Raw genomic sequence first — 14,372 nt, 5'->3', positions numbered from 1 at the left:
TGCTCATTACATATTCATGAGACGCGCGGTCCCGTCGCCAGTCGGGTTTCATGTCGCGCCTATGAAAGAAAATCAAAGACGCAACCATTTATCATCGATTAACCTCAGTATTTATGCATTTTTGAATGTGAGGATCACATTTACCATTACATATTAGACTCAGACATGACCAGACTTGATCTCAAACTGTTTCATACTTGTTTTGACGGAACATTTGTGTCGTTTAATCCCTTCGAAATCCAGATGAAGTTACTGCATGCAAACCTCATGTAACGTAATGCATGATATTAAAATTAGCACTGTGTAATTCAGAAGATTTATCCTCAAGTGCACTGGAAATCACACAAGTTACTAAGTTACTTAAGGGTTAAATGTGGATGGATGCCTTTTTACAGATTACGAAAGAGGAAGTTTTTATGAGCAAACAATGAATGAGAGTGAAAAGTTGAGAAGTTAGAGAATACTTTAATTCTGCTGTATGGATATGATCAGAAATCTCTGAGATTGAAGCACAGGTCTCACTCCTTCTGTTTTAGTCCAGATAACGTTGCCTAGAGCTGAAAACTAACAACTAACCCAACATAAAGCAACCCAAACACACCTCATGGCAGGATCCGGGTCAAAAGCTGCTAAAGACCTGACTGCAATGGTAGGTGGTCTTTTTTAATGTGTTTTAATTTGACAGTGATGATAGATTGTGTAATTGTATTTACAGATTGTATGAAGCCTACTGTTTTAAAGTTTGACTTATCATTTCTTCAAACAGATGGAGACGACTATGCAACAACTTCAGAGCAGGTTTCAGAACTTATCTGACCAAATCATCTCCAAAAATATCTTTTCAGATGCAAAATCTCACTTTGTAGAAGCTCGGCATGCTTAGATTGAAGCTTTTACTATAGCCTAGCACTAGCATAAAATGTATTTGAACTGCTACCATAGTGATACCATGTTTCATACACAATGCAATGGCAATATCACACACTTTTGAGCAAATACCATGGTATTCTTTTATACCTAGGACTACCATGTAAATATGAAAATCATTCAGTGCTGTGTATTACCATTTGCTCTTCACCACAACACCTGCTATTAGAAATTTCTAATTTTATTTAGCAAAATGTATCAAAAGTGACATTAAATACGTTTAATGGTTTCCACAGAAATATTAAGCCGCACAATTGTTTTAAAAATAAGAAATAATAATAATAATCAATAATGTTTCTTGAGCAGCAAATCAGCATATTAGAATGATTTCTGAAAATTCAGCTTTGCATCACAGGAATTAAATCACATTTTAAATATATATTACAATAGAAAAATTTTAAATTGTAATAATATTTGACAGTATTACTGTACTTTAGATGAAATAAATGTAGCTAAAAGCCTTAAAAATCATACCAGCCCCACACTTTGAACAGTGCTTGAGTCATTCTAAAAACATTAGAGAATCAGGTTTATGCAGCACTTAAATGCATTTAGTTTTATTGATACTGATCTTGTTTTAAAAGTCCTCCTAGTCTCACACACCGTAGATATAAAACAGGCAGTGGTTTTCACATTCTTTGGACTCCTTGATTGTGCAGTTTCTGTGTGAAACCATTTATTTCAGGGGTGTCCAACTCAGTTCCCGGAGGACCACAGCCCTGCAGAGTTTAGCTTGAACCTTAATTAAACACACCTGATCCAGCTAATCAAGTCCTTCAGGATTATTTGAGAGCTACAGGTATGTGTGTTGAAGCAGGGTTGGATCTAAAGGTGTGTTCACACGCGCCCTGTTGAAATTACTGTGGTTTCAACATGTAAAAACATGGGACTTTTCTGAGAGCTACTATTTGTACCACCTGAGCTCAGCAGATTCATTTAGGCATTGATAGTGGTGATAGAAACGCATAGCATTAGCTGGTTCAGGTGTGTTTGATTGGGGTTGGAGCTGAAATCTGCAGGACGGTAGCTCTTCAAAAGCAGGTTGGAGACTCCTCTGTCACACAAAGAACTGAGGGTTTTCCTTAACGCCTGAACTGGATGAGATGGGAACGCGCATAGATGAGCTGGAGAAGAACGTCGGTGATCTCATGACACAAGCAGGAGCTGAGAATCATTATAAAGCAAAGCAAGTGCATTGGATTTATTTGATTCTGTCATTAAATTAAAGTTTGGTTGAGGTGCAATGAGTCATGATATTTAATATCGCTATTTTTCTGTGCAGTGGTTTTGAAGAGAGACCGAGCTGGCCAAAGCACTGAGCAGAAATGTTGGAGAAGCTTGAGCTCAACACAATATTTGTGTATTAATCTATGCATGTATTATTCACCGGTGCCTTGTTTTCTATATGATTATGTTTGAATATGTGATCTGGATCTTGTACCTATAAAGCAATAAATGAACTTGTTAAGCTTCTTGTGTTAAATCTTTTCCAGGATACAATATAAACAAAAATGGAAACATGTAGCAAACCTCTAGCTGACAACATCAGCGATATTTGAGACCATGCATTGGGCCAAGAAGACTACACTGGTCCCTTTTTAATGTGAAATACTTGCAAAGGACTTTGTAGCAACACATAACTGAACTTAAGGGAATTCTTATTGAATTTTGTTTTCATTTTGCATGATTTTGTGATATTTTGCACTGAGCAGCACTCATAAAGCATCCTAGTGTTTATTAGTTAGGCAGGGGTTTGTTCACACTACACAATGGCGCAACATTAACTGATGTTGGCTGGCATTAAAAGTACATTTGTATATATTATAATTTACAATGTTTAATTTGATAGAACTATGGTGTTTAGTTTTTCATATTAAGAAACAGTGCTAGGTAATAATCATGATGTGATCTGGATTACATAATCAGATTCCAAAAATTAAGTATTTGTACTAGTTAGATTGTTATGTTTTATAATAATCATAAACAGATTACAGTTACTTTTAATGGCATACATTCTTACATGTTATTCAGACAATGGCAGTAAATTATTCATAATTTATTGATTCATCCCAGTTCTTATTTTCCTTTCTAAACAAACCATGCACGTTTTAAACACCGTCGTCATATCCAGTGACCTTCACTAAATATTGAAATTGGAAGTCTGGACAAAAATATTTCTAACCTGGAAGACTTACTGTAATGTCATGTTTTCATGTATTTTAATGTTTGTTCATGTCACGTAGGAATTCCCAAGCTTTTTGTGTGTGTGTGTGTGTGTGTGTGTGTGTGTGAGCTGAACCACTTTGACCTAAAATATTTAAGTCCCCCTGTGATTTCAATAATTTAAACAACATATTTGCATTACAATATGACATTTTTATATTAGCTTTTCATCAACACCCTACGGTTTGTTCATGAACCCCAGTTGGAAACCCTGCTGTAATATGATGTGTAATTTTTAAAGCATATCATGATATTGATAACAAAGAATGAAATATATTTCTTTCTCTCTCTCTCTCTCTCTCTCTATGGTACAAAATATGATACACAACAATCCCCTTCAAGTTTATTTGATAAACGATTTAGGTCTAAAGTAATCTAAAAGTAATCAAAGACTATATAACTAAATATGTGTAATCCAGATGATGTTTCTAACTACAGTTTTCGTCATGCAATCTGTAATCAGTAATGTACAATAATTTGTAAGTAATCTACTCAACACTGTTAACAAGGTGTCAACGTGCTATCCTCTCTAGCCAGCAGTTGGCAGCATTGTTTCTCTTCTCACTGCTTCCTCCATTGCAGAAAACCTTCAAGGTAATTAAATCAACAAATGTCCATCAATAAAGAACTCAATTCACTGTGCATCTGTGCATTTTCACATTATTAGGTATAAAAGGTAAAGAGAGCGAGGCTCTTCAAGTATGGAACAGCCTCCTATAAATATCGTATATTTTTATTTTACATTATTTTTAATGTATATACTTGTATTTACTAATATTTAGGTATTTGTTGAACCATTCTTCATTATCAACGGCTTGTTTCTTGTTTCAGTTCGAAATCTGTTGTTTGTTTTAATTTATTTTACTTTGATTTGCAATTGTTTTTTTTTTTTTTATTATTATTTAGTTAACTTAAAAAAATAAATCTCGCCAAATCTTCCGAAATTTGTTGACAGATGTACTGTCTGCTTCATCCGTATTTGAATACAAATCTTTCCCCCTCTTGTGGCTTGCATAAATTATCGCGAGATTAGCGCGGACGCTATTCACTAAAGATACGCCTCCGCCGTAGCCCCAGCGGTTGTCAAGGGAGACTACGCAAGAAATGTGACGTACGCCGCGAGTTGGAGAAAGGCAATGTCGATCGGCGAGAGATCGGTTACAGAAGCGGCCGGGAGCGTCAGCAGAATGGGTGAGTGTTTACTCCCTGTCGCTTTGTTAAAGTCAAACTCTTCTGTATTGCTTTGTTTGGACAGTGTGTTTAGAACAGATGTGTTTCCTGAGCGTTAAATAGACGAATAGATCTGCTCGAGCTCCTGTTTTTGGTCTAATCTTCACTCTGTGTGTCATTATCATGACACTACCGTCTCTTCTCTAGTATTTTACTTTAACAGTTACGCTTACAAAAAGTGTACTGTGGGTGGTATAATGCTGGTATCGGATAATATTGCCGTGGTACTCAATCATAGTGCTATGGTATGTTTATTGTACTATAAAGAATCCCACAATAAACAAAATATGGCATTAGCACGGTATTTTCTCCGGTAAACCATGGGTTTAAGCAGTGAATGCAGTGCTGTGGCCAGACATTTGCAGCTGTAGTCTGTTTGTTTGAAGAAACACCTTCTTGTGTCTGTCTGTCTCTCTCTCTCAGCTTTGTAGAAATATTGAGAAGTGTGTGTTGCAGTAGGTCAGGGGTGGAGGATCCTGCTCCTGGAGCTTTAGCCCTAATTAAACACACACTATTTCTTTATTCTTTCTTCTTGTGAACCGTCTAATCAGGCTGTTTAGAAACTTTCAGGCAGGTGTGTCGGAGCTGAACACCTGAAAGTGGCCCTCGGGGAACCAGATCGGACACCCCTGCTGTAGAGAATCGATCACTTAGCATTGGATGGATGGAAATACGGATGAGGGATGGATAGATAGAGGGGCGGACAGATTAATGGATTGGGCACATAGAGATGGATAGATGGAGGGACGAATGGGTGTATAGATCTGTAAACAGATTGATTTGTTTAATACCCAAATGATCCATCTTGTACACATTTTACAAGAAATGCAAATAAAGCATTATACAGATGCAATACACTGAATACATAAAAGTATTAGTTTTTACTTTTTTCAAACATTAATCGCATGACCAGCTTGGTTTTTTCCTTCCAAAATTGTCGTTTGGGGATAATTAAAGTTTGCGTGAATCAGAATTTGCGACCCAAATTTTGTGATGAATTTGGTGAAACATGAGATTCTTGACTAGGAGGCTGGGCTTGAGTTTTAGCACACCTCCACACCATCTCCAGCTGGAGGATTTAGGATGCTCTGCTCAAGCCGTCAGACTGACATCTTTAAACAGAGAGGAAGCACATTATCAGAATTTGACTGACTGAAGAACACCCCCCCCCCTTTACTTGCATGGATTATTCATTCATCACAAGACTAGAAATTTGAGTGTGAACAAAGTCCATAGAGCCAATTTTGATTGCATGCATCTTAAGGTTATATTTAAGATGTTGCATGTAGATTACATGCTTTTACCTTCACTTTTAGGCAGCAAACATTCTTGAATGAAACCTCAGCCTTTATACAGAAGAACTGTACAAAAATAAATTTGTGCTATAGCAACACACAGCATGATCATCTGTGAGTTCGATCTCTGGTGTGGCTGAAGAACTTGTTGGACACTTGTTCAGTAAGAAGAATTCCTCCTTTATTCCTTTATTATGGATCACATGGCTACTGCTTGAATCGGTTCTGTCCGTTCACATGTGACAGTGTTTTTTAATCCGTGGCTAGTCCTGAGGCCTCATTTCTAAAACACAAATACAGTTGAATTTTATCCTGAATCCCATGGATTTCATCCTACATACGTCAAAATGTAAGAAATCAGGATTTTAAGGCAGAACCAGACATGAAAACAGCCAGACTTTTTTTTTTTTTTTATTTTAATGTTAAATCTATTTTGGTCCTGGATGCGGATTGTGATAGAGACTTTACAGCCCTTGTGTAGGATGTTAAAGGGATAGGTTAGTTCACCCAAAAATGAAAATTACTCCATAAAAATGTCCTGGCTCTTCCAAGTTTATAATGGCAATGAATGGGTGTTATTTTTCAATAGTACAAAATAAGTCCAATAAAGTGCATCCATTCATCATAAAAAGTGTCCCACACGGCTTCAGGGGGTTAATAAAGGGTAAATTAATTTTTTGGTTGAACTATCCCTTTAAGTGAATAGTTTAGAACTGAAACCCTAAAAGAGAATGTGAGTCTGAACTGCGGGTGGTCAGAATAGACTTTATGGGCCGTATTGTCTGACTGTTTCATTGAGTGTGTGATGAGAAAACCAGACCGGGACTGCTCGCTTTATTCACGTGGTGTTGCAATGAGTCGACAAGATCCTGGTAGAGCCCTAGGATTTCCTTGATACGGAAAATGCAGATGAAATCATTGAATTGAGTCATAAAAATGCAGTTTACTGTATAATGTGCAGTGTCATCGAATTTGGAGAGTTTTGAATGAATAAATCAAAAGTGCGTGTGAATCTTAAAGCGCAGTATACTAAAGCATACGAGACGCTTGAGGTTTCAGCATCTGCCGTCTCACTATATGAGGACAAGGACACATAAAGTTCATCTCCAGAGCTGCAAAAAGTTTGTTTTTTGGGGGGGCCAATACCGATATTAGGGAGCAAAAAAGGCCGATATATCGGCCGATATTCTTTGTGTGTATTATAGTACAGTACCAATCAAAAGTTTGGACACTTTCCCATTCGTGTGTCCAAACATTTGACTGGTACGTATATACATAAACAGAATATACCGTACATAAACACATTTTTTGCAATGATCACTCAATATGTGGTGATCAAAGACTTATAATGATGTGACAGAGATATGTAATTGAGGCTGGGCATTTAACAATTTAACAATAAACTTTATTGTCCAAAATTAGTCTGACATCAGTGCACTGAACAGTAAAGTTGAAGTTTATTGAACTTTAATTCAATTCAGTTCCATTCGACTTTATTCCGTTGAAGTTTATTTAACTTTGGTACATTCATTCACGGATTTGCGCTTCTGTCTTCACACACAGACGAAACTAACTAGAGAAGTGTGAAGTGTGACATAATATACCTCTGTAAATAAATACAATATAAATTCACGTCTCGCACACTTTAACGTCCTTTGAATGTAACGTGTACGTTCCCTTGGAACTGGAATCATGGCAGAATTTCATGTGAAGTTCACTTCGCAGGGCACTTACGGTGGAATAAGACAACGCTTGAATGCTGCTGCCTGAACAAGAGACCTCCTTATTGAAGTGAAAGTATTGACTGGTGTCACTATCTCCACCAAACCTTTTCTTTCTTTTTTTAAACGCATCAATACATAAATTGGTTTAGGGTTATTATCCCTGCTGCATCTGAATCACTTTTTTTATACGTCTGCAGAGGACTATATGAATTGTGCTTTGCAGTTCATTTTTGACTGTCTGACTTGTGAGTCAGTCATATCCTGTGAAGCACTTTTTGAAAATCTGTCATGTAAAAAATGGGTATCGCTGCATCTCATTTACTCCTTTTTATTGCTTTGCCTTTCTGTCTTTCTTTACTGCTTTAGGTTTAGGCTACCACATCTCTTCCGGCAGTTAAGCCACATACAAAAACGTGTCATTGTTTCTGGACAGCAGTCACTCTCTCGCGCTCGTCTTCCCTTTAGATCTTTGCACGGGCAATGGTTTTGTTAAATATCCCTAAAGGAATGGATGACCCAAAAATGAAAGTTCTGTCATCATTTTCTCTCCCTCATGATTTTTTAAACCTGTTACCCTTATCTATTCAATGAAACGAATGTCCAAGCTGCTTGGCACACAATGAATCTTGGCACGTCTTTGATTAAGCCTTTGCATTCATGGTCATATACTGGATGAAGGCATCCGTCTATCCCATAATAACCCACATCAGTGAGTGACCCAGAATGAGACTTTGAGGTCATATATTATATTTGTGAAAGCCCAGGCATGTTTCAGTTTTTGCTTGTGTGAATCCTTGTAGACTATTTCTGTTGATGCTTCACCCCAGACAAATCCACTTGTGCTTTTTTGGGTCTTGGGCTCGTTCCTCATGGCGGTCTGGTGTAGTTTTTGCTGGTGTGTGTGGTTGAGACCATCCAAATTTGCATCAGAGCATTTACCGTATTGGTTCACTGAGATGTTCCTTTTTACATATACTGAACTTTTAGCCTGAAAGAAGGAACATCCACCATCCTCAGTTTTCCTTTTCAGACGATTTCTGCGTGTACTCGTGTGTTCACGCCTCACACCTGCCTTCTAGAAGAACACCCAGTGATAACATCAGCAGGAAGTTGTGCAGGATATTCGTAACTTTCATTTGTAGTTTCAAGATAGAGCATTGCTTATCCATTGTGTGGGTGTTGAAAATAGAGTAAGAGAGGGCAAAATTTCTCAGACACTCAAAATAAATGCAATAGTTCATCTTAAAGGGGTCGTTCACCTGAAAAAGAAACTTTTGATGACTTTGTATGATTTCAGTTTGACTAAAGCATTTACGTGATGAATGAAAAGTCTTGTGCATGTAAATGCACATTCACACATACTTCAGTCTTTTGTGGTTTAATAATCATAAAAATCTTAATATTCAGTCTTATACAGTAGCCTAAATTCCATGTTTTTTTAATGAATGGATTCAGTGATTGTGTCTGCGTCAAGTGTGTATTTGCAAATTTTATGAAAATGTGATTAGCGCTGAATAACTACTTACTTTAAGTGTAAATGTTGGTCTGTTCCTCACATAAAGCTGTCTTATGACTTCAGAAGTCCTTGGATATAATGCATAAGTCATCTCAGCTAATTTGATACCCTTTTACTGTACGTTGCAGCAAACTTTCTGCATCACTATCATCACAGACTTGTGTCTGTCAAGCTGCACGTGTTCGTCCAGGACGTTTCCTTTTGTAGTGTAAGCAGAATAACATGAAGGTTTTGATAGTCAAATGAGTTGGGTTTTTATGTGCTGCAGTCACAGATCAGTGCATTTGATGATTTGCTGTTTCAGCAGAAAGAAAAGGACTGGTTCATTAAGTGAGATGATTATTCAATTAAGTCTGTTTTACTGGCAGCCTGAGCACTGTAAAGCCCTATTTCTGGCCTTCCTGTAATTCTGTATGTTTAGAGAAGTGGTTTGGTTGTGCAGCATTAGGAAAACAATACAGGCTGCACATTTTTGGTATTAGGATTAAAATAGACTGATATTTACAGAATCATCCACAGATGTGTTTCTTTCTTAAAGTGTGTCTTTTTGGCATGGTGGTAATGTGACCATTTGAATGTGGTTTGATTGATCACGTGTGTTTGAATCACCTGCGATGGATGTTAATGCCATATATAAACAAGGCCTTTGAGCTAGGGCTGGGCGGCATATTGAGTTTGTACGATATATCGATATATTTTTAATAGGCAACATTATATGATATGATATACGCATCTGAATTATAGCAGAGGACACAACAGTGACAACCCTCTTAATGTACTTCAGCTGTTATCTTTCTTTGTCTCATTGTGTCTCTTTGTGTTTTATTTTGTGTACATGGATGACTCTCTCCCTGCCTGCTGGAATCTGCTCATCTCTTCTTCATCTATTCATCCATCGATCTGTGGAACAACTTGATCTGAATGCTCTCCAAAGTAGCAGTAAGTACAATCATTTCAAACACCTTGATAAACTACAAATGCATATGTTGTTCAGCTCCCTGAAAGAGCTTTAAGATCTGGAGCCTGTACTGCAAATTAGCTCAAAATCTAGTATTAGATATTATAATTGGTGTGTTAAGTCTTTGATAAACTACAAATCGAGCACCGTGCGTGCGATATTATAATTGGTGTGTTAACTTTGCGAAATGAGTTTTCTTTTGCTGCTGATTGCATTTCAGCTGTTTAAAATCACTTGTTTTTAAACCGCAGTTCTTAAAAATGCATGCAAACTATACATTTTCGTGACCCCCGTAGCACATCACATGAGCGCGTAACCGCGATAGAGACAATGGGGTCAATGGTTTGTTCAAAGCTGTTCGGTGTGATAAACATTTGTCTTGGTGTAAAAAGGTCTTTACGTTGATAAAGGAAACAAATAAAGTGGTCCAGCAAGCAAGTAGTCATTTTCTTCAGAAAATGTCAAAAATAAAAGTTTTTAAATGATTATTTGTCTTGAAAAAAGCCCTTGTTTTATTATAGCCACGTCACTATGTTATTATGTTGACTGTCAAACCAAATGTTTCTGAAGATTCATTCATGTTAACCATCTGTGGTCATGACGGATGGCCACCTGCGTGTTTCTCATTTGTAGTGTTTTGTCAGTCATGCCTGCTTAAGCCATTGACTGTGTTTGGTTGTGGTCTACAGCAACAGAAGAACCTTGAGGCGTACGTGGGATTTGCAAATCTCCCCAACCAAGTGTACAGGAAGTCTGTGAAGAGGGGCTTCGAGTTCACTCTCATGGTTGTCGGTGAGTATCTTCTGTCCTGTTTATCCCACCGCTGGCCAATGAATTTGTCTCTTTTCCTTAAGTGAAAGCTCATTTGTCACTTGAGGGCTGTGATAACCAAAGCCTTCAACAGCGTTTTTGCAACATCTATTAGACCTTTTCTTTATTTTCAAAGTTTTGAGCTTTTTTACAGACTTTTAAAAGAAATAGTTCACCCAAAAAAAGAAATTAGTAATCATTTTACTCACCCAAACTTCTTATTTGTGTTCCTGTGGCTCAGTGGTAGAGCATTGTGTTAGCAGCGCAAAAGGTTGTGGGTTCGATTCCCAGGGAACACATGTTAGGTAAAAAAAAATAAATGTTAGCCTGAATGCAGTGTAAGTCGCTTTGGATAAAAGCGTCTGCTAAATGCATAAATATAAATATAGAAATATTATCTGGATCATACAATAAAATGTAATAGCTGGACAGTCCTCATTCCCTTTCAGTGCATAGAAAGGAGCAGCATGAACAGTCTGGGAACTTTCTTCTATGTTCCACAAAAGCAGGAAAGTATGGAAGCCCATTTCTACCACTGAATAAAAAAGTAATTGTGACTTTTTATCTCACAATTCTTTTTTTTCTTTTTTCTCGAATGCATGAAATAAACCCACACTTTTAAGAAAGTAATCAGTGTTTTTTTTTTTTCTTGGAATTTGACTTTATAACTCAAAGCAGTCAGAATTGCGAGATATAAACAATTTTTTTCAGTTGTGAGAAAAAAAGTCAGAAGTGTGAGATGCCCAATAAATGAAACTATCCCTTTACAAAACAGATTGTGTGTCTTTTTGTGGTTTGCAATGTATGGAAAAAAGCTTCAATGAAACGTTAATGAAAACGGGGTCAAAAATAGAGGGCTGTTGACCCAGCATGCAGAGCTATGTGGATTATATGCACTCATGTGTCTAGTGGTATTCGGTTTCACACGGGCTGCTTCATGCCAGGCGCTGGCAGCTGTGCGCTGAAATGCATCAGTGATGGATTTCACATGGCAGAACAGAACAAGAGAACAGGGCTTGAAGAAATGAGCATTCAAAACAAATGTGCTTCCCATTCTCCCATGGACCCGGGGTTTTTCCCTTCCTTTGGAATGTGTGTGTGTGTAAGCATGGCCTAGTGTGAGGGAAGTTTCCTGTAATCCCATTCATTCAGCCTGGCCTGAGGACTCTACCTCCACCTTCAGCTCTTCAGCCTTCAAACACAACACAACCTGAAACTGGCTCTGACACCCACCTGGGGTCACCTCACGTCCTGCTCACAATCCAGAGCCGGAGCCGCGTTTCTGAAATGTTCCAGAATTCCATCTCCATGGGATTTTGGGCGGAGTGTTGGAGCAGCTACACCCTGGAGTTTCCCCCTCTGCTGCACGTTGCGCAGGAAACAAGCTTTTAGATGGCAATTTAGTGTACAGCATGTGATTAGAATCGCATAGTAATTGAAGAAGCGCAGTGCTGTGAAACACTTCAAGCTCTCTCTCTCTCTGTGGATGATAAGGGGCAGATGTTGTTGTTGTTAAGGCTGTTCGTCTGTTCTCGGTGGGATGTACGTTGGGCTCGTCTATGGTTTCAGAAGTGTTTGTTGCCTGACAGTAGAGTAGAGTCATGACTGAGGCTGGTGAAAGTCAATAGTTACCATTAATTAACCTTTTTACCAGCCACTTGTAAGGTTTGGCCTTGATCTTGGCTGATGTAGAGGCAATTAAGTCTATTCTTCTTTCTTTTTCATTTTTCAGATTTATTTATAATTTATAAGGATTATCGGCTTTGTTAAGCTTGACTTGCTTATGATTGCTGAAAAATGATGGTTTTTCTTCCACATTTTAAAGTTTTTACAGTGGTTGTAAAGCAACAATATACTTGTAATCCTTAAATATTTTGGATGTCATTTCACATTTGGGTTTTTATTTTATAAACGTAAAACTTAAATTTTAAGAAAGCCTATAAATGTAAGATAAGTTAAAAAAAAAACACCTACTGTATTGACCTTTGTTGCACTCAAACAGACTGCAATATTTGACATCTATTTGTATACTGAATTACAGTTGGTCTTGTTTCTCACATCAACTGCCTCTAGACATCTGCCTTGCACCTTCTGTTACCACTTTTATATCAAAGTTGAAAACTTTTTGTTTATTGTCTGTTTTGTTTGGTTTTATTTTCTATTTAACTTTTCTTTACTTTGTTCAGCACAGTGGATAGCTTTGCTATGTTTAAATGTGCTATATAAATAAAATTAGCTTACTTGCATACTGAACTATAATTGGTCTTCTGAATTGCGTGCTGAATTGCAGTTGGTTTGTGTCTTACATATATTTGCATACTGAATTATGATTGGTCTTCTGTCCTACAATTTTTTGCATACTGAAGTATGACTAGGTATGTTGTAATCAGCAGCACCAAGATTTATACTTTGGTTTCATTTTTCAGTTGTAAGTGGTATGATAAAAAGGCTGGGTATTGCAAATAATAAAGTAAATGGATAATTCTTCTTGTTAAAGAGAACAATTTCTGTTATCATTTACTTACTTGCATATCATTGCATAACCCATGATATGTTCATATTTATAGCACAAATGAAGATATCTTTAATAAAATGAGAGATTTTGCTAACGCTTTTTACAGTGCCCTTGTTACACATTACTTGTAGTTACTGTAGGAATAGCAGAAATTGTGCATAATTACATGTAACTAACCCTAAACCAAACCCTATACCTAATTAATATTACTCAGTACTCAGTACAGTACTTACAAGGACAAAAAAGTGTAAAGTGTAAAACCATGTGGTCATTGAGGTGATGAGGTCTTCGCAGGGGATCTGTCTCTGGGGCACATCTAATTGACATGGTCTCCACTGACATTCAGGGCTGTAGAGGTCATCTCTAGGTGCTGATCCACCATCTGATCTGGATATGGACTGGAATAAGAATGAAACGGACTATTATTAGTGTAGATGCCATTCTTCTTACGATGTAGTGAGTCCATCAGGTGTTATGGGAAGTGTTCCCTGTTCTGGTTGACCTAATTAATGCAGCCTAACAATCCTTTAATGGATTTGAATTATAGAAATGTGATAGTGTATTATATGTATGCCAGGTTAAAGAGATGGGTCTTTAATCTAGATTTAAACTGACAGAGTGTGTCTGCCTCCCGAACCGTGTTAGGTAGATTATTCCATAGTTTGGGTGCTAAATAGAAAAAGGATCTACCGCCCGCAGTTGACTTTGATATTCTAGGTATTATCAAATGGCCAGAGTTTTGAGATTGCAGCCGATGTGAAGGACTACAATGCAATATGAGCTTGCTTAAGTACAGAGGAACTAAACCATTCAGGGCTTTATAAGTAATTAGCAAGATTTTGAAATGTATTCGATGTTCAATAGGGAGCCAGTGCAGAGTTGACAGAACCGGGCTAATATGGTCATACTTCCTGGTTCTAGTAAGAACTCTAGCTGCTGCATTTTGTACCAGCTAGAGTTTGTTTATTAAGTGTGCAGAGCAATCACCCAATAAAGCATTACAATAATCTAACCTTGAGGTCATGAACGCATGAATTAATATTTCTGCATTTGACATTGAGCATAGGTCATGATTTAGATATATTTTTAAGATGGAAAAATGCGGTTTTACAAATGCTAGAAACATGGTTTTCAAAGGAAAAATTGCTTTCAAATAGCACACCTAGGTCATCAA

General features: G+C 37.4%; 2 protein-coding genes across 7 annotated transcripts in view; both read left to right on the top strand.

Annotated features, from left to right (window-relative positions):
• The first annotated feature begins 26 nt into the window (after nucleotides 1-26).
• LOC109085009 (heat shock factor-binding protein 1) lies at nucleotides 27-2,398 on the top strand. 3 transcript variants are annotated; one of them, XM_019099651.2, is made up of 5 exons: nucleotides 27-127; nucleotides 537-649; nucleotides 767-833; nucleotides 2,023-2,113; nucleotides 2,210-2,398. In XM_019099651.2, the coding sequence occupies exons 2-5, from the start codon at nucleotides 605-607 to the stop codon at nucleotides 2,244-2,246; spliced, it is 240 nt and encodes a 79-aa protein (XP_018955196.1). In that variant the 5' UTR covers nucleotides 27-127; nucleotides 537-604; the 3' UTR covers nucleotides 2,247-2,398. The 3 variants fall into 3 exon arrangements, with proteins under 3 accessions (XP_018955196.1, XP_042631859.1, XP_018955195.1); XM_042775925.1 differs by lacking the exon at nucleotides 27-127 and adding an exon at nucleotides 147-269; XM_019099650.2 differs by lacking the exon at nucleotides 27-127 and having other exon boundaries at nucleotides 291-649.
• Nucleotides 2,399-4,199: 1,801 nt separating this feature from the next.
• LOC109111541 (septin-7) overlaps nucleotides 4,200-14,372 on the top strand; it is a 53,698-nt gene continuing 43,525 nt past the window's right edge. For 2 of the 4 annotated variants that reach the window (XM_042775921.1, XM_042775919.1), the window contains exons 1-3: nucleotides 4,200-4,341; nucleotides 9,850-9,854; nucleotides 10,563-10,665. In XM_042775921.1, coding sequence (XP_042631855.1) covers nucleotides 4,287-4,341; nucleotides 9,850-9,854; nucleotides 10,563-10,665 — 163 coding nt within the window. In that variant the 5' untranslated portion in view covers nucleotides 4,200-4,286. Of the gene's footprint in view, nucleotides 4,342-4,711; nucleotides 4,714-9,849; nucleotides 9,855-10,562; nucleotides 10,666-14,372 lie in introns of all 4 variants that reach the window. The other 2 variants (XM_042775922.1, XM_042775920.1) reach the window with 1 other exon arrangement.

This window comes from Cyprinus carpio, chromosome A19 (genome assembly GCF_018340385.1).
Source record: "Cyprinus carpio isolate SPL01 chromosome A19, ASM1834038v1, whole genome shotgun sequence".
NCBI classification, from domain to species: Eukaryota; Metazoa; Chordata; class Actinopteri; order Cypriniformes; family Cyprinidae; genus Cyprinus; species Cyprinus carpio.
Note: the sequence above shows the minus strand (reverse complement) of the source record. Positions and strands in the feature narration are given on the sequence as shown.

What these genes read in the sequence shown, in the direction of transcription:
- LOC109085009 (XM_019099651.2), top strand. Translation starts at nt 605, where the DNA reads ATGGCAGGATCCGGGTCAAAAGCTGCTAAAGACCTGACTGCAATG. An exon ending in CTAAAGACCTGACTGCAATG is followed by an intron (nt 650 to 766) that starts GTAGGTGGTCTT and finishes TTCTTCAAACAG; the next exon opens with ATGGAGACGACTATGCAACA. An exon ending in GAGAATCATTATAAAGCAAA is followed by an intron (nt 2,114 to 2,209) that starts GCAAGTGCATTG and finishes TTTTCTGTGCAG; the next exon opens with TGGTTTTGAAGAGAGACCGA.